Consider the following 25754-nt stretch of genomic DNA (forward strand, 5'->3'; position numbering starts at 1 on the left):
ATGTTCAGTGACAGTAATAAAAGGAATGTGTACAATATTTCTAATAACTGTGTCTGCAAATATCATGCGTGTCTGTACTGTCCAATTATGTTTTTGAATTCAATAACCAACTTTTGTTTCACAATAATACACTTTTTTTTCTCAATATTCATGTTGCATGGGCAACAGTGGACACTACTACTTGCACTGCATGTCTGATTCAACATGACAGAGATATGCATTCAAGCTGGCATGTACCGTTTACTGCTTATTTCAATTTTTCAAAACAGCACAAAACGTTTTTGGACGTTAGTTTAACCATCAGTCTATGAGAAGAACTGCGCTCCCTACTTTTAATGTGATAGAGTGGTCAAAGGCTTTGAAATTTTACGGATTGGCGAAGAGATAATCGGACAGGCTAAGTTACTATTTTCGAAAGACGATTTATCTTCACCGAATTATCTTCACCGCGCGAAAGCTGGAAGGCGGTGCATCGCGTCATAAGAAAAAGATGACAAAGGACTCTTGGGTGAACGTGCGGTGTAGCAAGAAGCAGCACCCCGTCACAAAAGACTGCAACTTTGAAACACATGTAGATTACGCGCGGAACAGAAGACCGCAGCGTAAATACCACAGGTAAGACAACTACTTACCTTAAAACAGCTAACATCCGAAGGCGTACAAGTGCCGCGTCTTCCACGCCCGCCGACAGCGGACATAAACGCCGCCGTCCCAAAAGCCCAAACATATCGGCGTCATCTCTACAGCGGGCGCGGCTTCGCTTATGGACGCCGCCATGTTGACGTAAAACAAACAAAAAACAAAAAAAAATCCCGGAAGTGCGTGTAGGTCACGTGACCATCTCCGGCCAATAGCGGCGCAGTATAGGCCCCAGCCATCCTAGGGGATATGTTTCGGATACACGCGACAGCGCGTAGCCGTAGGCCCGTAGCCGTTCCGTAGCAGCCAACCGTAGCCTTTCCATAGCACGTGCCACACAGCAGATACGGGCGCCGAAGGAAAGTGAACGCGCTAGGCTAACCACCTAGAGGCTAAGAACGAAGGAACCGGCCCGTCAACTTCAAGTGCCGCTTGAATTCGTTTTGCCGTTGCAGCGCGTAGCGTTCAGTTGCGTAAGTACTCCGCTTTTGTTGTTTGATTCGTTTTTCGTTCTCGATGTTCGTGTTCCCCGCGCTCGCGTTTTTGCCACTGTGTCTCGTGCGTATGTTTCGCGTTGCGTTTTTTGAGCTGCGTACTAGATGCAAGTGTACAATCGGCCCAAATTGTTGAAAGAAATCCGTGCTATTCGACTTCGCGATCCATTTCGTTCTTCAGTCTTTTCGCCAAGCGTCAAACTGGCTCGGCTGCCGGTCGCTGGAATCGGCCGCTAGGCCTGGCTCGCACGATCGGTCGGCTAGGAACTGAAGATGAAGTGGCGAAGGCGATGCATACGGGGACAATGAAGCAGCTGTTTCGTTGTTTATGTCGTTTTGTTCTCGGAAAACAAAACGGCGTGTTCACGGAAACAGCGGTCCACCATTTGCGCCCCGTGTTGTGTTTTAACTTCTGGCTACCCGCGGGCTGCCAGAGCCAGCCATTCCGCGCGCGCGGGCGGACAATAGAGCGATAACCGTCCTTTCATAGCACTCCAGTTTTATTGGGCAGTGTAACAGCAACAGGTTCGTTTTGAAATTCTCGTCGTATTTGTGTGCAGGTGCGCTCCTTTCGTAGCCTACTACACCCGCTTATTCTCATGCCTCGAGGTGTAAATCAACCCAAGCGTCGCGTGGTGCTCACGCGTACGGGGAACCCAGTGATATCGTAAGTTGTTTGCCCGATAATGCACGACGAGGCCTAGCCGATGTAAACCCTCAACTCATTCGAGTGTTTTCGGTGGTTGTGGGCTTTAGGGAGTGTCGTCTTTACGTCCCCTTGTGCTCCTTTCCCCCGCTATGCTGACTGATGTGCCGGGCGACTTTCCTTGGCAATCGATCACTCTCTCTCGCCCCCCTATGTCTTGTGCACGACCTCCTCTATAAACTTCCGACCTGCTCATGCCGCCGCTCCCCGTGTCGCCAGTTTTTTTTAGTTCCCCAAACTGGCGCCGCACGCCGCAGCGCCACAACTGACCCCCATCTATGCCCTCATGGCATCGCCAGCTTGCAACATTGCGGGCTTCGCTATCGGTTGCTGCCTACTCAGGGTCTGCGCCTTTGCGACATTCGGAAGTTATTGCATGACATCAGTGACACGCGATAACATCGCAGTGACTGCGCAATCAGAAGCAACGTTATAGGCAATGGTAGCAGTACATTCCCCCAATGATGCGCTGCTGCGTTTTCAAAGGTCTATGGTTTTTTTTAACTTACTTGCTATGTATCCAGAGTTCCCGGTGCATCATTAGGCGACATGGGAATACATTTGTACGAGATACTATGAAAGCCGTCATTTCTGAAGAACGGGGTGTCGAGCGCTCTTTCAGCAATGATAGCGACGAATTGCAAAACAAATATATCGCAGACCTAAACTGAGAACGCGTTAAAGTAGCGTCGAAGATGAATATGCAGAAGACAAAATAATACTACATGTTCAGCGAAAGAGTGTTCGCGGCAGACAACTCGATACGAGAATCTGTAGAAGAGTACTCTAGGTCAAATATACCGGAGAGCTATACTCATGTCTATAGCAGATTTACCGAGGAATGAGAATGAGTGCATTCTTAACCCATGGCTGACAATACCACTGTCACAGAATCGGAAAGTGTACATTAACTATTCCAGTTTGCCAGTTCTAACATACAATGAAGAAACTTGAAGAGTGACAATGAAACTACAGAAGTTAAGAACCACGCATGCAATGGAACGAAAAATGATAGGAGCAAAACCAGGGCTAGGCAGCAAGAGTATTTCAATAGTATTTTAGAGATACTTTTGAATATCTGTATCTCTGTATCGAGATGGATTTTCAAAATGGTATTTGTATATATCTCATTAGTGAAATATACTTGTACGATGTACAGACGGGTCCACTGTTAAAGGGAACACTTGCGTGCCGGGCTTGTTCGGATTACGCTCTCTTGCAAAAACATAGTGGCTTAGATTTGCATAAAACTACTGGTAGTTGACAGTTCTGCCTCTTTTTGACAGACTCGTGCAGGGCATGAGCGACGTTTCCCTGTCCACTTGCTGTTAAAGGGCCAGCAAAATGAAAGGTGCTCATTGGAGTGTTCCCTTTAACAGTGGACCGTACTGTACGTATCGATCATATCGCGACGCAGTGCAGGACACTGGCATCATATATCGTTACTTTTTTTTTTGTCGGAACTGAACTCAATGTGTTCAAAAGCGGAAAGGAAGACTTTTTTTGTCCTAATCCAAGCAAAGACACGCCGCCGGTCTGTGACAGTGCGGGCGGCGAAGGGTTCCCCACGCGTGCAGAATGGCCCATCTCATAAAGCGTCAGACGCCGCTGACAGGCACAATTGCGGGAGCAGCTATTGCCATCCAGTGCCGATTAAAGTATACTGTCTCGGCAGTTGTCACGCCACAAATTTTTTTTTTTTCGGGCTCAAGCCATTTCGAGAGTTTTGTGTTGAGGTTTAACCGATGCTGTCTAAATTACAGCCTATTTGAGTATAGCTGCTGTTCTAAAGTGCAATTAACGCGCCATAACATTTTCAAAACAGATCTGATGTCTAGAATAAATGTATACTCTAGTATTTGCATTCTTGTATCTGTATTGCTGTAACTATCCCGGTATACCTTTTTCGTCTTTTTGCGAAACCATTTCGGAAATATCCCGTTATGTCAAAAACACATATGTATCTAGAACCTGTGCTTGAGGCTCCCAGCACATGTATTTCGATATCTGTATTTAGGAATACTTTTCTGTGTATATCTGCCCAGACCTAAAACTAAATTATAGGAAGACAGGAGAGTAGATAAAAAAATATGTGTAACTGATATACTAGTTGATATTCGGGCGACCGCTTGCGTCGAATACAGTGTTTCGTAGTCCTGCAGAAACTCGGCTTTAAGATGAACCCACCATCAGCCCTTGGACGAATTATTTTTGCACATACAGCTATAGAGAACGATAAGGTAGGGCAACATTGCACGAAATAACACCAGGAATATAAGTACTGCATTCTGCAGGCCATTCTTTGTATATTATGTTTGATTTTTTTGTTGCCTACACGTTCCCGCTGCTCGCACGTAGACGGATACATAATGCAAAGGCCTTCGCGCGCTTAGATTTTCGGTCAGGTGGTCAACATTATTCAGGAGCCCACCACGTACGGTGCTTCGCATAGCCAGAGTGTTGCTTTGAGACGGTAAAACTCTGTGAATCAGTCAGTCTAGACGCTAGAAACTCGAAAAAAGACGACAATTACGCGCTCACAAGTGCGCCAGGAACCCAAGACCAGCCTGCGCCCAATGTAAACGAAGCCGCCGCATTGTCTGCTATGGGGGTAAGTGCTGGCGGCACTTTCAGTCCCTATCCGCAAGCTTTCAGGACCGCGCGCCGCCGTAGGGGAAGTGCCGATGAGCAGGTCGTAAGTTTATAGAGGAGGTCGTGGTCTTGTGAGCCTAGGCGTAGATTGCGTGCATTCTTGTAGCTGCACTCGGTTACAGCCCAAGAAAAAAACGTAAGCTCCGCCTACAACCGCGGCCGCGCCTGGAGTTCAGCTGTGAGAGAGTTGTTCTAGCTTGTTTCCACTCGTGCCGCAAGTACTTTTTCTCGGCTAATCTAAATAATAAATACTACACATATTGCGAGTTAAAGGTTCGTCGTTGCTACCCAAAACACTACGTTAGGCAGAGCAGCGACGTCACAATCCCTGGCGAAATTTACCTGGATGTTAAAGTTTACGACCTACAACCAGGCACACAAACATGTGTCTGTATGGTAAAGTCAACTATCAGGAGCGCTGGTAAGGTGCATGACGTCACGAAAATGAGTAAGCGCGATTGGGTGGAGCATTTATGCACATTCTCTGTCAGAGGGACAGTGATGGCTGTGAGTGGAGCTGACGTTTCTTATGTTGTAACCAACTGTTCATAGCACACTATCAGGATTGTGTGGCCACCTCATCTCTCTTGAAAAACAAATTCATGCGATTTCTAGCGACTGTTATGTGCATTGGAAATTCATCCTTCTTGTAAAGTCAGTGATTGTTTCGGTCCGTCATACAGTGTTGTACATAGCAAGGAAAAGCAACAGAGCTATCCTAAAGTGGCATTCAAGTGTCTTTGACCCGATCGGTCATATAGTATGTTTTGGGTGAATTGGCTGCAGCTAGCCTCGTTAGCCCTACCGTTCCAGCCGTCAAAAAACTATCAGACAGGCAACGAGTTATCTACTTTAGTCCATCGCTTTCGAAATCCTTGCAAATAACAAAAATGTGCACACACACTTGAGGCTTGGCATTTGGCCTACTATTTACGCTCTACGTATATCCCAATTGCCTTACTAAAACAGAAGCTTTTTTTCTTTCTACACAGACACTGCAATCCTTGTTAATCACTGGTCCACCATTTCTCTGGCTACCAAATAATACTGATGTGACATGCTGTACTTTCATTGCCATTAGAGTCCAGTAGAGATAGTTCTTGAATGTGGTTGGCTCCCTTGTACGTCTCGCACATAGAAACTAATTGTGTGCGTGCAATTACCAGCTAGCCTGTGCAGAGACATCGTAATTAGTGTTTATTTTAAAGAAGCTAGCTCTCGCAATTCATTTTGTCTTGCATGACAGTATTTGTCATTCTGGACGGTTTTGAGAACAGGCAGTCAGTTCAGTTAGGTTAGGTTGTGCGGAGTTGAAATTGTCGGTGAAGCCTGATTGTTACACGATGACTGAACGCAATGTTGCTCGTGTTGTGTGGGTCTGCCTCGCCCTTCATCCTTTTTCGCGCGCTCTCAGTGCTTTGAACTGTAGGCTTTACCAACTAGCCCACCTACTAGCCCACCTAGCCATCATTTGGCTGTATTAGATTGTGCTGATGGTGATGACTAGAAGACTAGTTGCAGCCTTGACATGTGTGAAGTGGTGTGCATAGAAACATATCCTCACTGCTTGATCAGCGTAACGATGATTAACAGTTCAGTTTCATGCCTATTCGATAGTGTATGAATATAAAGGTTAGCAGACTTATCACGGAGCAAAAGCCAGATGCAAGTCGTTGACATTTGTAACTTGTCTGTGAAACTCGTCTGCGAGGTAGTCGTGGTTGGTTGTACAGAGTACACAGTTCCTAGGCAAAAGCACGGGCCGAATATCTTCTGTTTGAAATTTCCGTCCATGAAATAAAATAGGTAATATAATGCATTTCCTTTCAGCAGCCCTATCAATTTTGATTTGTTAATAATTAGGCAGGGGGGGGGGGGCAGTTTGATGTCCCGACACTGTAGTCAAGTGTAAAGGGACACTAAAGAGCAAAACGATTTTTCTCATATTAGTAAAGTACTCTTTCACGATACCAAAAACACCACGCTTGCTGCGAGAAGATGCTTGGTAAGCGAGAAACGCGCAAAAACAAAGTGTGGGTGGCGACGCCACCTTGAAGTTTCCGCACCATTCGCCGTGACGTCACATGTTTTGACGGCGGCTACCAGGGACTACGTAGTTCCTAAATTGTAAAAATGAAGTATATTGTCTTCTGGGGGGAGGGGGGGGGGGGCCATGGACTTAACATACCAAGTTAGTGGTAATTTCGTTGAGCCAGTGGCGCCAAAATACGACAAATAAACTTTGAAATCCCTGGCGTCACGCGGGGAGATTTCGGCGCGAAATTGAAAAATGAAAATTTGAACTTGATTTTCTCCTCTATTAATAAACCTAGGATGGCAAAATTAACGACGTTAATTCTGAGAGCACAATTTATCAATCTAAACGGATTCATTGTTTCTCTTTAGTGTCCCTTTAATACACTTTGGTGAAAGTCTGGTGACATGTTGTTTCTTCTGCATTTAAATAGTCAATGTCATGGCATGCTATGTAAGGCATTTCATTTGTTTTAATAATCCAGCTTCTCAGTTCACTAGAAGTCCAATTGAGAGCACAGTTGCTTGTACCAAATGTAAGTAAACCTACTTTTCCTTTGCCAAACCAACATTTACGCGACAGTTCTCACTTTTAGAAATTTATGTATTCAGTGTTCAGTTTAGTTGGGAAATATCACTTGAAACATCTGTACGTACACATATCCAAGGTTGCAATGTTGCAAAATGTGTGCTCGTTCACTTGAGGTGGTGTAGGTACTGATCACACACTAGCCAGTACTATGCGAAAATTGGGCAGGCTCGAATGTTGGAAACAACAGTTTATTAGTTTGTGGTAAATCGAGACATTTGATTATTTGAGTTACAGAACAAACCTCTAAACTAGCACAAAACAAATGTATCTGCAGAGCTTTTAACACTAGTTACAGCATGGGAGCACATTATTAGCCGTTGAGATCCATTTGATGCTTTGTATGTTATTGAAAGCGGTTTCTTTAGTGCAAGTGCTGTTTAGCTCTACTGTTTCAGATGTTTTTTCTTTATCTATATTTCCATTAAAAAATCATTTACAAAAGTCTTATGGGGTAGGATTAACATCATATTCAGTGTTAAGCGTGTGTTACACCATGCGACTGCCAGGTGCGGTTGTTCACCATCAGAATTACCAGATTCGTTACTTTCCGGTAATTTTTATCCTAAGGCAGCAGCGTACTTGTCGCATTTAGCATCCTGTCTTTCGGCTGGATTTAGTCTTTGCGGCAGTATTTTTATTCAATGTCCCTTTAATATTAATTTGGTCTTTAGCCTCCTTTGAGAAGGACAGAGGCAGAAGAAACATATGAGTGCTGGATCTGGTTCTTTAACTCCCACCCCCTTCAATACTTATTTTTACAGGATGCCGAACCAAGGCTTTGCGTCCCCTGGTCGAGGTGGGTATCAGCCCCGCGGAGGACAGCGCACCCGTGGTTCAACCGGGTTTCGAAGCACGTCGAGGCCCGCCCCACCCAGAGTCGGCGGCTCTGCAACCGGATTTCGGTCCGCGGGGTTTCGCAACTCATTCAGGCCAAGGGCACCCTCTGTCACGCCTCGAGCCCTTCCACAGGCCCAGGACATGGTGTCACCCATGCATATGAGCAGGGTTTCGGATGCTGCCTCTCGCAGGCCCAGCGCGGGCACCGCCAACAACCATTCTCCCGACATGGACGAGCGAGGATCGTCGTCGCGAAAGCCGGTCGCCCACTCCGTCAGCACGTGGACGGTGCAGATCGGAGAGGTGCCCATCTCGTACTTCTCGCGGGAGAGGTGGAGGGACCAGTGCCGCCCCGAAAAGGGCATGCGGCCCGACGCGATCGACGAGCCGTTCCGCGGCTGCACCCTTCAGGACAGGCACCCCAGCGAGCCGAAGGCCACTTACTCCGAGCAGGAACTGCGCAACTTGTGCCCCATCTGCGGCACCCTGGTGATCCACTGGGAGACACACAAGCAGGGAAAGCTGCACCGCGAACGAGTCAAGGCTCGGGAGTCGTACGCCCCCTCCTCCTCTCAGGCTGCGGGCCCCACGCAGCAGGACGTTGTTGCTGCGCTGCGCGTGCTCCAGGCCACACGGCCCGACATCATCGCGGCCTCCCTCGCCGCCACTACGCCCAACTTGCTCATGTCCCTGAAGGGTGCCGAGGCAAATAGAATGTCGCCACCACGTTTGGGCGACAGGATGAAGCGAAGTGGCCGGTCTCCGTCGCCGGACAGGAAGCGCCACGCCTCCCGATGGGAACCTGCTGGCCGCGACATTCGCTATGATGATGCCCCTCACGCTGCTGTCCCAAAGGGTCCATCTCCCAGGGCCGTTCCTCCGCCAATGTGAGGATCACACTCTTTCTTTTTTCATTCTTGTCATTTCGTACACAGGATCCTGGAGTATCCCTGCAGCGACCTCGCCAACGATGCCAAGTTTGGGCTAACATGGGCGGACAACTTATATGCGCTCGAAGTCTGCATGTAACTTCGAAATGCCACGAGTGCCAGCCGGCCTGTAGGATCACTGGTTTGCTTTTCAGTAACGGTCCGCATGCTCACAAAGACAACATTACACGAACCACTTTTTTTTAACCGCATGGTCCAGCCATTTGATCCTTCGGGCTGCATCATTGAGCCATGTTGCCTTTGTTGACACATTGAGGCCTGGTCATTATAGCATGCAGGCATTCTGCCCATCGATAGAGACCTCTGCGCAGTCTCGCTTGCGTGAGTTTATTCTGAGTGAGGATTACAAATGATCACTATTGTGTCCCACGAAAGCACATGTGCCACTGTGACTCTGTGCATGTGACATTCTAAAAATGAGTATAGCTAAAGTTTGCCAATGTGCTCTGAAGGTAAGCGTTAGGGATAGCATTTCTCTAGCAGTGTGGATCTGGTAGCTCACTGACTGCCAGTTGAGAAAGGCCACTAGCTGTTGCAGTGGTATGATGGTTGTCTTTCAGCGCACCTTGTAAATTTGCAAGATTTGAACGGTCTTGCTGGGGGGGGGGCTCTAGTGTAGCACGTGACACTGGTACAATGGCTTCATAGTCTGCCATGTCACACCAGCTTGTTTGTTTTGCTTGCTTCAGCTAGTTGAGCTCCACAGTTTTACAAGACCTTGGATGTTCAAGTGTGCTGGGATACAAGTCATTGGGCTCAACGAAACGACGGGCACTTGCCACGTACCACAGGTCATCTGACCAATGCGTATGGCCTAACATTGCTATGTGCACTGTCTATTTTTAAAAAGAAGGAAAAGGTGCAAAGTGCAGCTGACCAAGGAAGGATGCAACACCGAAGTTTTGCATCCATAAACTTTGTGTGCAAGAAGATGTTCCTATGGACAGCTTCAAGTTGAAAATGATGTTCACAAATGGACTATTGGTTCAAGGCAGGAATTCTACAGAGGAGGAACGCCGTCATGGGATGCACTTAGTCGTCTTGAGATGCACTATTCAAGGAGAAAAGGGGATGGGAAGTGTTATGAGCAAGAAAAAAGCCACGTTCAAGCGCTTCTCGACGCGTATAAGCAATTTGCTACTGACAACTTGCAATTGTCAGTGTGCATTGGAGACCTGTAAGTGCTAGTGGGGAACAGGATCAGGTTTGTTTGTAGGGGAAAGGTGCAGTACATGGCGCATACATGGAATAATTGCTTTTCAGTGGTTAGTACATTCCGTGACTGCCATGCCAAAGGCATACTAGAGCCGAGCAAAAGACTGCACCATTTTCGCTAGCCACACCAAAAGGCAAATGTGTTGCAAACCAGTTGAGTACCTGCTGTCTGCAAGAATGGCCAGCACATTGATGCAGTGGTTGTTCATCCATTCACTGCGAACAGTTGTGCAGTAATGGCCACATTGGTCAGCTGTGGTTGTACTCCTTATGCAAGTGATCTTACTCACTGTGCTAATTGGCATCAAGGGCTTTTTGACAATGCTGCCATGTTTCCTCATTGGAATGCCATAGGGATGTCCCACAGGGGTTTGCAAATTGGAGCTGCATCGAAAATTTGCACATTTCTGGGCAAATTGACTTGATCCAGTCTGTTTGCTCTACAATGTGGGCTCTTGTTTCAAAGTCAAATACAGTGTAGATCATGTGAAACATTTCACACTGCCCTACACTTTTGAGGCAAGGATTGATTATCTTGAGCAGAGAGCCACAACCATGCTGATCGAAAAGGTGCTGGCAACTTGTGTTGTGGTTTAGTCTTCTTCCTTTCGATGCACTGGCCACTGAGAAGCCTCGTACGCTGAGTGCAGGTACTAACGGCCAGTTTCTAGCCGTGTCTGTCATTCTTGGGAACACTGCCATTGAGGCACGGCGTGGAGGACCATATTTCAACCTACTGACAAGGCACGAGGCTTGACCTGTCTACTCTTATCCACTGTGTTGGTGCTGCTGTCCGGCCACACCACAGAAAACTACTTCCCTGCTACATAATGCCAAGCATGGGGGCCAACTGGGCGATCCCTGCGCCACCTTTCTTGGCCATGCAGATTTCAGGGTGGTAATTTGTGTTGTCATAGTCGCTTCCTTACACCGCCTTTCCTAATTGCGTTGCTGTTACTTGTACGGTGTTGATGCTACTGGATGATTAGCTGCATCAGTGGACCTGTCCTGGCTCTTGCTCACAGCACAACTTCATCGACAGATCAGCCTTGGGCACTACTGCATCGTATCTTGCATATGATTGGCCAGTCCTGGTCAGTGACGTGTGACACGGTCTTCAGAGGGTTGCTTGTGGAAACTACTGAATCATCACTTTCCAATGGCAACCTTGGACACTGCCATGTTGCCACTTAACTAAACAAACCCTTCCTTCTGTAAACCAACGAGACGTGGTACTTGACACGGTGACTCCCCAGCACATTTCCTGGCCATGCAGCATGCAGATGTTGGGGCATACCAGAGAAGACTGCCCTTCGGCACACCAGCAGGACCTAGAGATTGAGGTGGTCCCTCTCTCTTCACCACACTGCTGTCAAAGCATATGGATGACTGCCCTTCTGCCTGAGTGTGAGACATGGGAGTTGACAGGGCAACTCCTGGGCACCTTTCTTGGCCATGCTGCTCTTGAGACACACCACGAAGGGCTCCATTCAGACAACGGGGTGGTTCCGCTGTCGACGTCTTTCCAGGATGGACGAAGGTTGTCTTCAGCGGCTTCGGGTTGAAGTGGCCATGACACCTACATGGTTACTCCTTGAGATTCCGCTCAGCAGACAGATCATTTCAGCGCCTGGATACAGTTCGATAGCCGGCGTAAACTGTTGTTGGTGCTTTGCCAGCTCTCAACATCTGTCGATTCGGTGCTTTCTGAAATTGCATATTACGGAGAACTGCCTTTTTTTTTACAGCGGAGCTGTTATGCTTTTTGTTATGTCGTCACGTGTTCGCATAAGCTATCGTCATCATGACTGGCCTCTAACTTTCCGGCGCGTGCAACGGAATAACTCGGCCGGAGCGTGCTCACTTCGTCCTCATCTCCCTGCTTTGCTCCCCGAACATGTATGCCCGGCGCACACTCCGCTGTGCCGATTTGTCCGGCGTGGGATGCAGTAACACGGATGGGCGAGCATGAGTACAGAGAGGGAGAAAAAGCGAAGAGAGAAAGAAAATGACAGCAAGAGAGAAATTCGTGGCAAAAAAATTTCTTGATGAGGTAGGTTTCGAACCCCCGTATCCACAATCCGAAGGCGAGCATTGTAACCACTCGGCTATGGAGGCACGCTAACAGAGCAAAACATAGCCTTGTATAGTGTATTATAGCAAGGGGGTGGGAAAGGGAAGTGAGGAGGACGGAAAGGGAGAGGAAAGCATAGGATAGAAAGAAACAGAGAAAAAACAAAGATATAGACAGAAAGGTAGAAAGAGCGAGAAAGAAAAAGAAATATATAGATAGAAGAAGAAAGAGAGACAGAAAAAATAGGAGAGAAAAGAATGAAAGAGAAAATAAAGAAAAACGAAGGCTACCCAGCTCTACACTTCCTTCAGGCTTGGCACCCCTAGTGTAAATCTGCCTTAATTTTATTTTTTTGCAGACAAGGCAAAAAGTGTGACCAAGGGACTCCTCTGCACCATCTGTCTTGGTTGCATTGCCGATTTCAAGGCATGCTTCCAAAGAGTGCTCTACTGCGCTGCTGTTGTGGCATACCATGGAAAGAATGATTTTTCAGTGCATAAACGGCATGTAGAAGTTGAGCTGGCAGCTTCTCTGTACCCTCTTCTCATGGCCATGCGGTTTTCAAAGTGAATTATAAAGCACTGCCCTGTTGCGCACAAGGCGTAGGGGCTTGAGGCTATCCGCCTTGGCTATTGTGCTTGTCAAGTAACCCAGTGGAATGCTGCCCTCCTGTACATAGGGAAGGCGTGGGGCTCGACATAATTCGTCGATCAGCCAAGATGAGGCCGCTTGTCAGAATGTTTGCTCCAGCAACACCTCATCCTCAAGAATCCTTCATCTCTTCATGCTGCTGTCAAGTCGCAGTGTGGAAGGGCTGCCCTTCTGCGCACCATGAATATGTGGGAATTCAATTAACGGGGGGAAGGGGGGGGGACTTCTCTGCACCTCATTTCCGAGCCATGCTCCTGGGAGGGCATACCACGAGTGGACCACTTTTTTGCCCACCGACAATACGTAAAGCTGGAACTGACTGCTTCTCCATACCATTTGTGACGGCCATGCTGCTGCCGAAGCACTTTGCCAAACTGCCATTCTGGGGCTCATAAGGCTAGATTTTGACCTAGCGACTCCTTCGCACCATCCATCTTGGTTGCACTGCTTTGATGGCACGCCACAGAAGACTGCCCTTCTTCACAGTGCAAGATCCAGGGCTTGCATTGTGAAATGGGAGTTACAAGCTGACTCCTCCACACAATCTGGCTACCCTTCACTACTCCAGGACAGAGACTTTGACATAGTGTCTCCTTTGCACTATGTCTCACAGCTGTGCTACTCACAAGGTGGACCAGGCAGGACGGCTTTCCTTTAAAACTGAAGAGACCGGACTTTATCCGCTGGTCCCACTGCATTTTTGATGCTGCTGGCACCCACAGCTTTTGCAACACTGCAGAATTTGAAATGACCAGTCAGCGATGTTCATCAGTAATGAAATATCGAGAGATAGACCATGCTCACCGTCGTGATCCATATCTCATTGCTACGAGCAAATCACACTGTTGAAGACTGCCCTTCAACACCAACACATAGTGTTTGACATTGTAGGTCCTCTGCACTATGCCGTTAAGCTTTGCGGCTGTCAAGGCAGACGATGGAGGACTACTCTTTGTCGAACTGCAAAACGCAAGACGATCTGGTGGCCCCTATACGTTTCCAGTGTTGGTCGTACCTTGAGCCCTTGCTGTGCTTGGTAGTTCAGAAGGACTGGCCAGCACAGCTGCGTGGTGGGTTATCATGGAGGTCTGCTCAAAGAAAATATCCCAAGTTCTACCCAGTGCTCAGTTATCTGACCCAGCGACGAGGGTGGGACTAATGACTGCTCACACATTGAGTACCTTGGATCGAATTCTTGTTGGTTACGTATACTGTGCCAATACAGTGCTGATGCCTTGTTGCAAGTGCACAAAGCTGCATAAGGAAAATGCCTCTGTCGAGGCAGAGGTATGTTTTCGAGTGCAAATAGCTGAACAAATAAGCGTGAGCAGCGTCGCTGTGTAGCTTACTGTCCTTGTTTTATTGCATCTGGCATTTTCTGTGTGCTAGCCATTCACAACATGCAGTAATGATTCTTTGGGTTAACCCTTAGGCTTACACTTATTTATAAGAGAATGCTCAATATCGAAAGCTCTCCAAATCATGATGTTACACGACAGGCTTTTTGTATCATTCTAGTGTTTGCAAATTGCAAACAGAGATTTTCCCTTTGGTTAACGCTGCGCCCGATCGACTGGATGCTGAATTTGCCTGGTGGCCCCGATTATAATGTTGCTTAGAAACTGCTGCAATCTTGCACGTAACAGCATAAATTTACAAGGAAAAGTCTGCTCATGGAGCTTTTGTAAAAGCTGCAATTTTTTTACTGCAACAAATTCTTGGGCGCATGAGTCATTAGATGTTACATTGTAGCAACTTACCTTGATTAACTTGTTTTAAGAAACACTGGATCACTGTGTGCCTTCAAAAGTAATTGAATAATCCAACTTTGCTCTGTACTTTGTTGATAGAGCAGTCGTGGGTGATGCCGCACTAAGTCTTAAATGAATGCTGGATTACTTCTCACCTCCTCTAGTGGATATATTGTACATCGATGCCAACTGCTTGCCCTTCTCTGCAGATCAATCAAGGCTTTGAAGTATAGACAGACTTCAGTTGGACATATATGTTTGTCGTATAATGAAGAAGAATGTCGACAACTTGCTCGCTCTCTTACAACACAAGAACAAAGGCTACAGCAACTTCAACACGACGATGATCGGTCACACCACAAGTTTTCTCCCAACTCTCGTTTGGATGTGGGTGCCTCCCACTTCTACGCCAGGTGTCTCTTAGAAGTTTTGTCACCATGTACCATGGACCCTCCTGGGTCCTACAGCAAACTTCTCCATAAACTACCTTATTGAATCTCTCACGGCCACTAAGACCTGCGTCGCCGAGGGCGCGAAACTGTTCACGCGGACCACCTCAAACCTTATCACTAGCGCCATGTCCTCACGATGCCCTAGACCACCTATGTGGCTCCATCTTCAGCGAGGGGGAAGATGTAATGAAGAAGTGCACCCTGTGGAGCACCGCAGTCAGATCTCCAGCGCTACGCAGGAGAGGCTTGTGCTGGACGTTGTTGCCATTTGCACTGGCTAGGCCTACGCTACTATACTGTCACGTCTTCCAGTTCCTGTTGTTGACGCCGTGCTTCAATTCTGCATCTTAGTCAGCAGATCAGTCTTGCATAGCAGCGCAGGGCTGTGTGCCTCGACATGTGGTCAGCCTCCGGCAACACTGGACTTCACGCAACACTGGCCCGCTTTTGTTGGACACGTCTCCAACAGTGCTGGAACAGTGCTTGTGTTCATCAGTGAATCAGTGCCAAATGGCGTTGGCTTAAACCTTGGCCATGTCAACAGACCAGTGATTGACGCTGGATCACTGGGGTATACCATCATTTTGCAGCCACTTGGAGTGCATTTGGGCTGCAATATTGGAAGGGAACATCGGCGCTGGGGGGTGCTGAAATGTCGGATAAATGTTTTTCTTATGGTTATCTCTTCGATTTGCCTCACAGCTTACCTTTGTCAATAGGTTTGTCCTGAGTCAGGCTGGATCCTTCTAAAATGCCTCCCAGGAAACATTGGATGACTGTATGTCTTCATAATCGGGTACATCTTGGGCAACACTGTCAAGGGAGCAATTGCCAACATCACAGGCTCACTCCCGGGCTATGGTAGATTGCTGCTGTTTGCAACAAGTGGTTTACACAAGGGGGACTGCCAACAGTGCCCGCCTTTGACACCACCACATCGTGACTTTTTCCCGTCGATAGATGAACTGTAAGGCTGGGTCATGGTGGCTTGCATGCCACAGTACCGGAGCCCTTCACAAAAATGTGGATGACTGCTCGTCTTCACAGTGGATCAGTCTTGGACAATGCTAGATCACTGTGATCCTCCTTCAGCTGAGGACACGTTCGATTTGACAGCTGGGTCATTACTTCATTTCAGCAATGCATCGTTCGGTAGTCGACTAATGACACAGCATGCTTATCTGTGGCTTGCTTTTCTCAGGAAACATGCCTTGGGAAGCACTGGACAATTGTCTGCTGTCATCAATGGATGTCTTTTGTAACGCTTGGGCACTGCATTAACCTTTCATTACACTGGATCGCTAAGGCCTTTGTTATTGAAGCTCACCTGTATGACACTGGATGATTGCTTTTCTGCATCAATGGATCTGTCTTGGCTCTTAATCATGGCATAACTTAATTGAACAGACCAGCCTTAGACACTACTGCATCATGTCTTGCCTATGATTGGCCAGCCCTGGTCAGCGACGTGCGACAGGCTCTCCAGTGGACACTACTGAATTGTTGCCTTCCAGTGGCAACCCTGGACAAAGCTGCGTTGCCACTGAACTAACAAAACCACTCTTGGTCACTGGGATTATTGCTGCATTTGTCAATGGATGCCTTCAACGACAGAGGATCACCGATTGCCTTCATTCATCATATAGCCTGTGACCATGCTGGATCTGTGCATTGGACTATGCTGGTTCTCTGCTTGCTGTCATCAATGGATCTCTCAATACAACACTGGATGTCCACTTGCCTTCACTGATTGGTCGTAAGGAAAAGCATAGCAGCACTTTCATCCGTGGATCCCTCTCTAACATAGCAAGGCAACTGCTGGCCTTGGTTAAGCAGGCTTTGGACACCCATGCGGCACGCATGTTCTTGCATGATAGCAGGACAATTTGGCAAGAACATAGAGCTTCAGTGCCCATTGCAGACCAATTAATTTCTACTTCTCGTTGCAGAGTAATGTTTGAACTTTGTGAACACTGTCATTAGCTGCAGTGTATTCCCTGCCAAATGGGTACTTCCAAATTTCAGTGAGTTGCTTTCCTACAGAAAGGCCTTAATGCCGTCCATTTTCACAACAAGATGACGTCATGCCTTTAAAGGGACACCAAAGAGAAACACTCACTTGAAAGTAAAATGACCATAGTTTATAAAAAATTTGCCATTGAAATTTTGGTGCTGGCAAGTCTGCAATGTCATGAATTGTAGAGCATCTTTTCACATTGAGCCATTGTAGCTTAGTCTCAAACATCAAGTTCAATCTAAAGTACAGTGCAGTCTTTTTTTTTTTCCACCACTAAAAAAATTTACCAAGTCTATGCTCATGCCAGCAATATCTGTAAATATCGCAGTGAGCTGGTGCATAAGCTTCGAGGCAGTGCCGCTGCTTGTCTTTCCGTTTGGCTCACCAGACATTCTGGCAAGAGTAGTTTTTCTGGCATTGTCCAACGGTATTTTTTAGTACAGCACAAAATTGTATATCTCTCTAGTGTCTCTTTAAAGAAAGCTAGCCCAATTACGGCCGTTTCCCTGCAGAGGAAGAGGTAAATGCATAGAACCCACGAGGCAGGGGGCCTGTGCTTTCGACTCGGTTTCCTTGAGTCTATAGAAAAGCTAGGGCTGCCAACAGTAGTGCCGACTGAACAGGTCGACGTTTGCCCTCCCATTGGGATCCACAAGTCTGCATACAGGTTGCCTACGAAGAATAGATAGACCATTTCATTGCCTGCAGTGGGTGATTTCAGCCGCACCCCTTCAAAGTTGGGAAGTAACTGATCTTCAAAGAAAACCTTCAGGTAGCCCTTGCATCCAGAATAACATATACAAACCTTCTTCAACGAAAAACTGTAGTGTTAAAGGTGCAGTTGAACAAAGAAAACAGAGATATGGGTGCTTCGTGTGTCATTTTCTTCTTTGCTCATTTGCATCTTTTAACACTGTTTTTTCATCAAGATGGATACATACAAACTCACCCAGCTCTCAGTTTTGCTGCTATGCAAACCCGTAACATTACCTTCTCAACGAAAGAGTCACCAACAAGGAAGACAAGTCATGAATGTGGATCATGGTACTGAAGCCTGGACTGTTTTTAGGGCGGCGCCGCACAAGCTCTTGATGAAAGTGGCCATGGTTCCTTGCAGCAGCAACCTCCACAAACCAGCATTCGTTTGGACACAACTGGTGGAGGGCTTTATCAAGGCAATGAAATCTGCATAGGAGCCATCGAGTTGAAGCAGGCCATTGCATGAACTGAGCTTGGGAGCCTTTTGAGCCTTTGAGGCAAGATGGATATCCATTTCACAAGCCATACCAATTCTGTTTGGATGGCCGTGGCAGCTGAGGTATAGCACGGACAGTGCTGTAACATATCAAGCAAGTTTCTAAAGACCCAGTGATTCAAGGGTTTCGGCATACTGAAATAATTCTCTTCATTCACCTACATGAGGATGTGCTTGTGGTGCTTCCATGGTCCAAAGATGCACTCACAAGTGCTTATAGAGTCAGTCGACAAGCCACGGAATTGAGACTACTTCAAACCCTGGCGATTCTCTGGGAAAGTTGCAGAGCACCTGAGGAATGACGACTGCATGGAGAAAAACAGACTTGCTCCCACAATGGAACTCGCCATGACTAGATTCACCAAAGAAAGGCCCATCTTGCCTTAACCTTGATTGAGTTCATCGCTTGTGCCACTGTCAAGGGAAAGATGCTTCAGCATTTATTAAAATGCTGATGTGATCATCCGAAGCAGGATTGTGGTACTGAAGTTGCCGAAAATTGGACCTTGTCGGAATTTTTTCCGTGAATCAGCTTGGAAGACTTGAAGCAAACTGTCCTAGAAACTGTCATCCGCAAAGTGGAACCTCATTGAGTACCAACATGGACCTCGGTGGACAGTCTGTAACATGCTCTTGCTCCAATTCGTAGGTCAAGGATAGTCAGGCGTGGCTATTCTGTACTCATGGATTCCCTGTGCACGCTGATACTTACACTGCCATCTGCTTCAATAGAATAAAAAGAAGCAAGAGCTGCCGTGCGTGTATAGTGGCCTTAGGAGCATAGCCACTGCCATGTTGAAATAAAAGTCCTCAAAGCAAGCTTCGTTGCGTTGGAATTGCGGAACCATACTTGCCCACGTTGTATATCTCGGGTCATGAAGCCGAAGAAAACAAACTGACACAGGGAATGGAATGGCAAGAGTGCGTGGGATGGGTGGGATTGGACCATCCCACCCAATGGGATATTGGGTGGGATGAATAGTGGAACAATGTTATTTCGAATGCTGCCATCTTTGCATGGAAAGCGTTGAAATTTTCACTGCCTTGCAACTGGAAAGAACTTTACAGGTGGTCTCCCACTGGACTTTACTGACTGCTACACAGTCTCAACAGTCTTGGCAGTTTGGTACAGGCTTGCCTGACTTTGAAGGTCAGCGATCTGTAACACTTTGTTCGCCCCCACAGCACGACGACCTACAGCGAACTTAGAATGCCCAGCTCTACATGTTCTTTCTTGTGTTGCTTGCTGTAAGCACACAAGTAGTGCAGTGAAACAATCCAACTGGGCATAATTTTCTCTTGATGCCAACACTGCCTGCTGGATGGCTCCAGTCCCATTGCGCCTGCATGCTTAGATGATGCCTGGCAATTTTTGTCGGGCTTTCGGGCAATAGTCATCAGACGGTAGGCGCATCTTGCCCACTGTTTCACGTTGCATTGCTCTTCTGTTTTGTGCTTCCAGGCAGCCAATGTACAATGACCTCCCACACGGACCGGGCCGCAGCTACACATCTGGTATGTTGCTTTTTATTTCTCATTTGTTTTAGAAGTTGTTCAGAAGTAACAGCTGCCTAAATTGGAATGCAAGCTGGAAATGCAAATACAGGGCTAGCATGAATTATTCATTCGTTTTCAAAAGACTATATTTTAAAAAATATTTCACATATACACGTCAAAGATATAAGAAACGTACCACAAACTTACTAAGTTTGTGGTTCCCCTCTACAAATGTTCGACATTCGCTCCTTTGGCGACATGGCACAGGTCGAGACGATAATCGAGCTCATTCCGTACATTTTGTAGCATAGTCCTGTCAATTTTTTTCTGCAGCACTGATGCTTTATTTGAGCTCGACTTAGGATTGCAGTAGTGATGCTGCTATCTGGAATACACAATACAAAGTTGACGAGTTTGGCTCTTTTCATGTATCTTTCATGTGTGTATGTGTAATACTTTTAAAAATATAGCCTGTTCAAAGCATATGAATCATTTATGCTAGCCCTGTACTTCTTGCATGTTGCCACTCGGGAGTGCCATTATTCCCGCTAGCCGTACGTAGCTCGAAAAGCTCCAGATGGTGCTTAGCAGGCAAAATGGCACATCATACACGGGTAAATTTGTGGGTGCCAGATTGTGTTTCGACTCGTTAGACTTGCTCTCACATTCCAGTTTGTGGCTGTAGTTTTACTATAGTGTATTTCATTGTCGAAGAAAAGAAGCCAGAGTGAATTTCTCTTGTGACAAGTCCTGAAGTAGCCTGATTAAGAGTGGAAAAAGAATTATGCTAATGGTCGGTTATAACGAAGTAAATTAGGAGTAGTGTCACCATTGTTAAAGTGTACGAATATGCATTTATAAAGGTTTCTTTGATAACGAAGATACTTCTTTCTTGACAGGTGTTACTTCAGTGGTTTGACTGTAAGTGCCGTGCAGTACCCTTGACCGTGTCCTTTCTCACGCCGTTTTAAAAAAAGTGTAGTCAAGTCTCGTTGAACCCCACAATAACGAAGCGTCGTTTGACACGAAATGGCCTTTGCCGATATTCACTATAAGCGTACTATTACAAGTGATACTGTTGAGAAATATTGTAGGTTTGCTTTATTTCCTTGTTAGGCTAATAATGTTATACTATACTCAGCGACAACTTATCTTGACATTGGAGCGAAGGCTATGGAAGCGGGGCTTCCGCATATTCGTGTTGCTCCACAAGTAGTACGGCAGCTTGCGGCTGATTTCGGTTTTGCTCACTCGCATCGTTAACGCGTTTAGAAAATTATATACACGAAAAGTGTGAATAGGAGAAACATTTCGATTGCTCAGTGTACCTTTTAGTGTCGTATTAAGAGTATATTTTTCTTGGAGAACTAAACAGCGGGTTTGCAGCCGCACACTGACCCACTACCTCATGGAGGCCATGTTTGCTTTGGAAAACGGGCATGCTGAAAAGGTGGTGCTGTCTCAGAAATGGAAAGAACAAGAAGGCATTCTTGCAAAGTGAAGAATAACTGTATTTTACCTACGACTTTCCGCAACTGTTTGAGTCTCATAATAAATGAAGCAGCGTTTATTTCAGCAAGGCAAATGAGAAAATTATCAGTAAACTTAAGTACTATATTTTGGCACGGTAGCAGGCATGTGCTTTGGTTATGTAGCTTCCACAGTGCTGTCAAGAAAAGTTGTCGCCGAGTATAATTGAATGGAAGCGCTGTAGAGTATTGCAGAAAGCTAGGCGGGTGTCAGCTTAATGCAAGGTGATTAGGTGACACTGGGAGAGCCATTTGTCATGCAGTTGAACATGATCTGTGCTTTAGGTCAAGGCTCATAACGAACAGACTCCCAACGTTTTCAGTGAGAGAACGAGTAAAAACTATGATGTAGAAACTATGATACAAAACTGTAATCAAGATTGCGTATACATTAATTTTGAAATTTGTGCATAGTTTGTGTAATGTGCACTGTAGGTCACTGGCGGTTGTATACTCTCAAAAGTGTTCCAAGAGCTGGGTGAATTTATTATTGTAAAAGGTTTGCTTTGACCTTACGCAACAATTTAGGTGGTGAAATATATATGTTATTTTGTTAATAATTGCTGTGTTAAATCGGAGTAAACGTTTTAGAGCCGTTAGCCGATGATACTCATGATAAGTACCAGCAATGCTAATATTGGCTATGCTCATTAATAACAATGCAATCCAATAATGTATTTACAGCAGTTCACCTTGGGGAAGTTTGGTGCAATTTCTTTTTATCCTCATAACACATAGTCTTCGTATTTTGATGGAGGAAGGTGTTGCTTTCAATCCTCATATTGTTTTTCGTTCTCGTGAGTTCCTTTTAATTTATTGACACAAAAATGCAACTATCTTTAAAATTGTTTGTTTCTTGCAGGTTCATACACATGGCGCTAAACAAGCATGTAGACATGCCGCTCCACATCACCAGCTTCACACAAGAATTTCTTTTCAGATTTTTTTTCCAAACATTTCTCAATTCAGAATCCTGAAATAAATGTCATTTGTCCAAAGGCATTGCCGTGTATCACTTTCATCGTGTAGAATCTTTGAAGGCAGTCGGTGCCCGCCGTGGTAGCTTGGTTGCTTCGGCACTGTAGTGTTAGCACAAGGGTTGCGGCTCGATGCCAGGAGTGTTGGCTGCGTTTTGACGGGAAATGGGGTACAAAAACACTTGTGTATTTTGGGTGCTCTTAAAAAAATTCAAGTGATCGAAATTAACCTGGACGTGATGTGCTCCTTCAAACCCACTGTTCAGTGTGTCATGATAGTCTGCCAACCAATTTTTATGCTGCCCATTTTCTTTAGCGCATAGGAAGGCTTGTCCAACAAGCATCACGACACACCGGTCTTTGTGACTTCCACAGGACATTTAAAGATACATATCCTATTCAAATCGCGAAAAAAAAAAATGCTCTACTGTCTCTTCAATCCAAGGCCTTTCCACTTCCACAAGGCTTTAATCGTGCGTCTTGGCCGATTGTCAGTCCCTTAAAAATACGCTAAAGTGAAACCCTAAATCATTTTACACTGGTGAATTATTTTTGAAAACTCTGTTAATCTTGTTACATGTCCATTATCAGACGGGAAAAAAATGGTCAAAATTTCATTCCTTGAATTTCGCACCAAAACTTTGGAGCCATGTTTCTGTGAGATCATTATTATCAATCTCTTTTCAATTTTGTCCACATTGGCTTAACGAAATTGAATTAAACTTGTGTCGCTGGCTTCCTTAGCTCGTGTACATAATTATGAGCAGAAAACAGCGCTAAATGGTGGGACAAAATGAAAGAACCCCGACCTGATCTATAAACTTTATGAACTCTTTATAAACTATAAGTTCATAGAGAAGGTCGTGGAAAGAACACAAACCACGGTGCAGACTAAAGACTTATCTCCAAACAATCGTTAACCAATAGGACCAAATGTGTACCCTCCTGCTGTGCACATAAATTTGTTTGCGCTGGTGACCTCGGGTGGAGAAAATTAGTCGTAAACACAATGATGAGCCAAACCCCTGCGCCATGCCTCATTGATGCCCCATGAGCGGCGTGACATCCACGGCTTCGTTCAGAAACCGAAACTGCATTGTTCTAGCGGCCAAACCTGGCCAAGCCAAGCCAATCAGCTACTGGTGGCGTGCGTAGTGTGCGTAGCGCGGGCAGTTCGGCTTTTCGGCGTTGTGGTACCTGCATGCTCTTATTTACGCAACGAAGTGTGTTAATTGGCGACGACACTGACTGAACACACTAGTTTGCTGACTAGTGCGGGCTGAAGCATGCCTGGCATTCAACGTAAATAGCTCTTCAGAGATATTAAGGTAAGCCCTTATATGTCGCGGATCCGTATAGTTTCGTTTACGCGGACGTGGGTGCTACTGAAGCTGTACCACGGCCGGTCTGGAGACGCGCGCTCGCTCCTTCCTTTACGGCCTGCGCACGGGGGGCTGTTGCTACCTATGGCCGCAATTTCGTGGGGGCGCTCCGAGCCAACTGCTTCCTAACTCACTCCCGGCCGTTGCGGAAGCTAGCGCGCGCAGGGAGTGCTCGGCTTCCGACTTACCGTGGCGCTTTCTGATGTTACTCTATATGGTATTCATGGTACCAATGCGATAGAAACATGGTAGGTATATATGATGACTCCGGTAAATTCCGCTTTACAGAAGTGGTGGCGCAGGCCGCTCATAAACCCGCTTCTGTTGCTCGGCAAAACATCGACGCGGTTATAACACAGCCTTGTTTTTTTTTTTTTTTTTAAGGTTTCTGTAACTTCGAGAATAAATAAGAGGATGAACATTGCATTTGGTTGAGGAAACGGTTTAATCATGGTTTAGGAAATGTTTATTTCAAATGTATGTGCCGGCCGTCTCTGTACTTGAAAATAACAAAATTGCACAATTTTTCGTTGGATGCATCTTAATTCGTGCTTTAATATTGAAACAAATACTTCAAAAAAGTGAAAGTCACTGCATAATGGGGACGGCCACGCTGCAGACGAAGAGGAAACATAAAAAAACTTTCAGAGAATTCTTCCAATGGGAAACAGAATGTTTTCCTTGGCACTACAACAACATGCGCATGGAGAACTGAAAAAAATCACTGCTGGTAAAACACTGTAGTGACGATCACAGTTTAAAGGAGTCAAGTCTGTCACAGCCTGATATGCTTCCGTGAGGGCTTGTGAATAAAACCGGAAGGCCTGTTCTGATCTGTTAACTTTTTTGTGTAGTTAATAAGAAGAATTCGGAGAAACTTCTCAGAAATAATATGAGCCAGCACTCTCGCGTGACTCTTGTCCACACCTTCCGGACAGTCCAGAAGTGGCGAATCTTCAAGGTATGGCTCAACAGTCAATTGCAGAGTCTCGAGGATTTTCGTTCGAGGAAGATATAACGTCACAATTGTGTCCAGCATTGATAGTAACTCCGGCTTTGGGTAGTGTAGATTATAGGCTTCTTGCTGACGGAGAAGATGACACAAAGGACTGCTCGTTTTGTTTGTCGTCACTAGCATGGCGCATGTTTCGCAACCGACATCAGTAATGAGTTTGGCAATGTAACCACCTACATACACCAAGCCTGAATAGGCAACAGAGTTCGGTGGTTTGCGAGGAGGTTCTCGCAGAGCTTCAAGTTCCTCAATAACATCTTCCGGAATAGACACCGCCGCTTCTTCAATGTTTTCGTCGCGAATGCCCATGTCTTTTGAAGGTAGCGCCTTTTCCTTGACAATGTGGGTCAAAGCAGCTGTGACGGCTCTTGCGTCTAGCGTGTCATTGCCCCCGCACATTGCCCTCAATTTTCCGAACAATGCTTCTATAGGATCACTGTTAAATTTCTTCGTAAGCACATAGTTTACTCCTTTTCTCAGAAAACATCGGACTGTTCACTGTGGACTTTGTGGTGAAAAGCAGGGCAGCTGTACGTCTCGTCTGTAAAGTTTCCAACGCAAGCGGCGACATAAGAATCCTGGTTGCGCTTAATGTAGCCTGAAAATTCATTTTCGAGCCACAGCAATCTAAGCACACGGGCCTCAGGCATTTTCGCCTCCATCGAATATAAGGTGGTCGGGTCTTAAAAAAATATTGTTGTTGCTAGTAGCGCTGCGTGTGCGTCTTCTATTGCCGAGTGCCGAGAAAGGCAGACTGTCCCCACACGCACCTGTACTTCCTTCACCGCTTCCTACAACCGGAAGAAGTGATTAGCACGAGAAATTGGCCGGGCACAGCTGATTTACAACACGAAGCGCATGCGGCGAAACGCGCTTTGGGCGGTTGGCTCGCGACGCCCTCACGCGGAGCGCGCCGTCGTGACTGTATAGAAAAAGTTCCATTGTACTCCCGACGGCTGCTCAGGCCGTAAGGGAAGGAGCGAGCGCGCGCCTCTAGACCGGCCGTGGCTGTACATGGCATGGACATTCCGTGAA

General features: G+C 46.3%; 1 protein-coding gene across 2 annotated transcripts; it reads left to right on the forward strand.

Annotated features, from left to right (window-relative positions):
• Positions 1-975: 975 nt before the first annotated feature.
• Positions 976-22347, forward strand: LOC119407299 (uncharacterized). 2 transcript variants are annotated; one of them, XM_037674200.2, is made up of 5 exons: positions 976-1112; positions 1694-1800; positions 7879-8841; positions 19782-19834; positions 22208-22347. In XM_037674200.2, the coding sequence occupies exons 2-5, from the start codon at positions 1733-1735 to the stop codon at positions 22225-22227; spliced, it is 1104 nt and encodes a 367-aa protein (XP_037530128.1). In that variant the 5' UTR covers positions 976-1112; positions 1694-1732; the 3' UTR covers positions 22228-22347. The 2 variants fall into 2 exon arrangements, with proteins under 2 accessions (XP_037530128.1, XP_037530130.1); XM_037674202.1 differs by lacking the exon at positions 1694-1800.
• Positions 22348-25754: the final 3407 nt, after the last annotated feature.

The sequence above is a fragment of the Rhipicephalus sanguineus genome, chromosome 10 (assembly GCF_013339695.2).
Source record: "Rhipicephalus sanguineus isolate Rsan-2018 chromosome 10, BIME_Rsan_1.4, whole genome shotgun sequence".
Taxonomy (NCBI): Eukaryota; Metazoa; Arthropoda; class Arachnida; order Ixodida; family Ixodidae; genus Rhipicephalus; species Rhipicephalus sanguineus.

Coding starts and splice junctions, on each gene's coding strand:
- LOC119407299 (XM_037674200.2), top strand. CDS start 1,733: ATGCCTCGAGGTGTAAATCAACCCAAGCGTCGCGTGGTGCTCACGCGT. Junction 1,801..7,878: donor ACGGGGAACCCAGTGATATC/GTAAGTTGTTTG, acceptor TTATTTTTACAG/GATGCCGAACCAAGGCTTTG. Junction 8,842..19,781: donor AGGGCCGTTCCTCCGCCAAT/GTGAGGATCACA, acceptor TTGTGCTTCCAG/GCAGCCAATGTACAATGACC.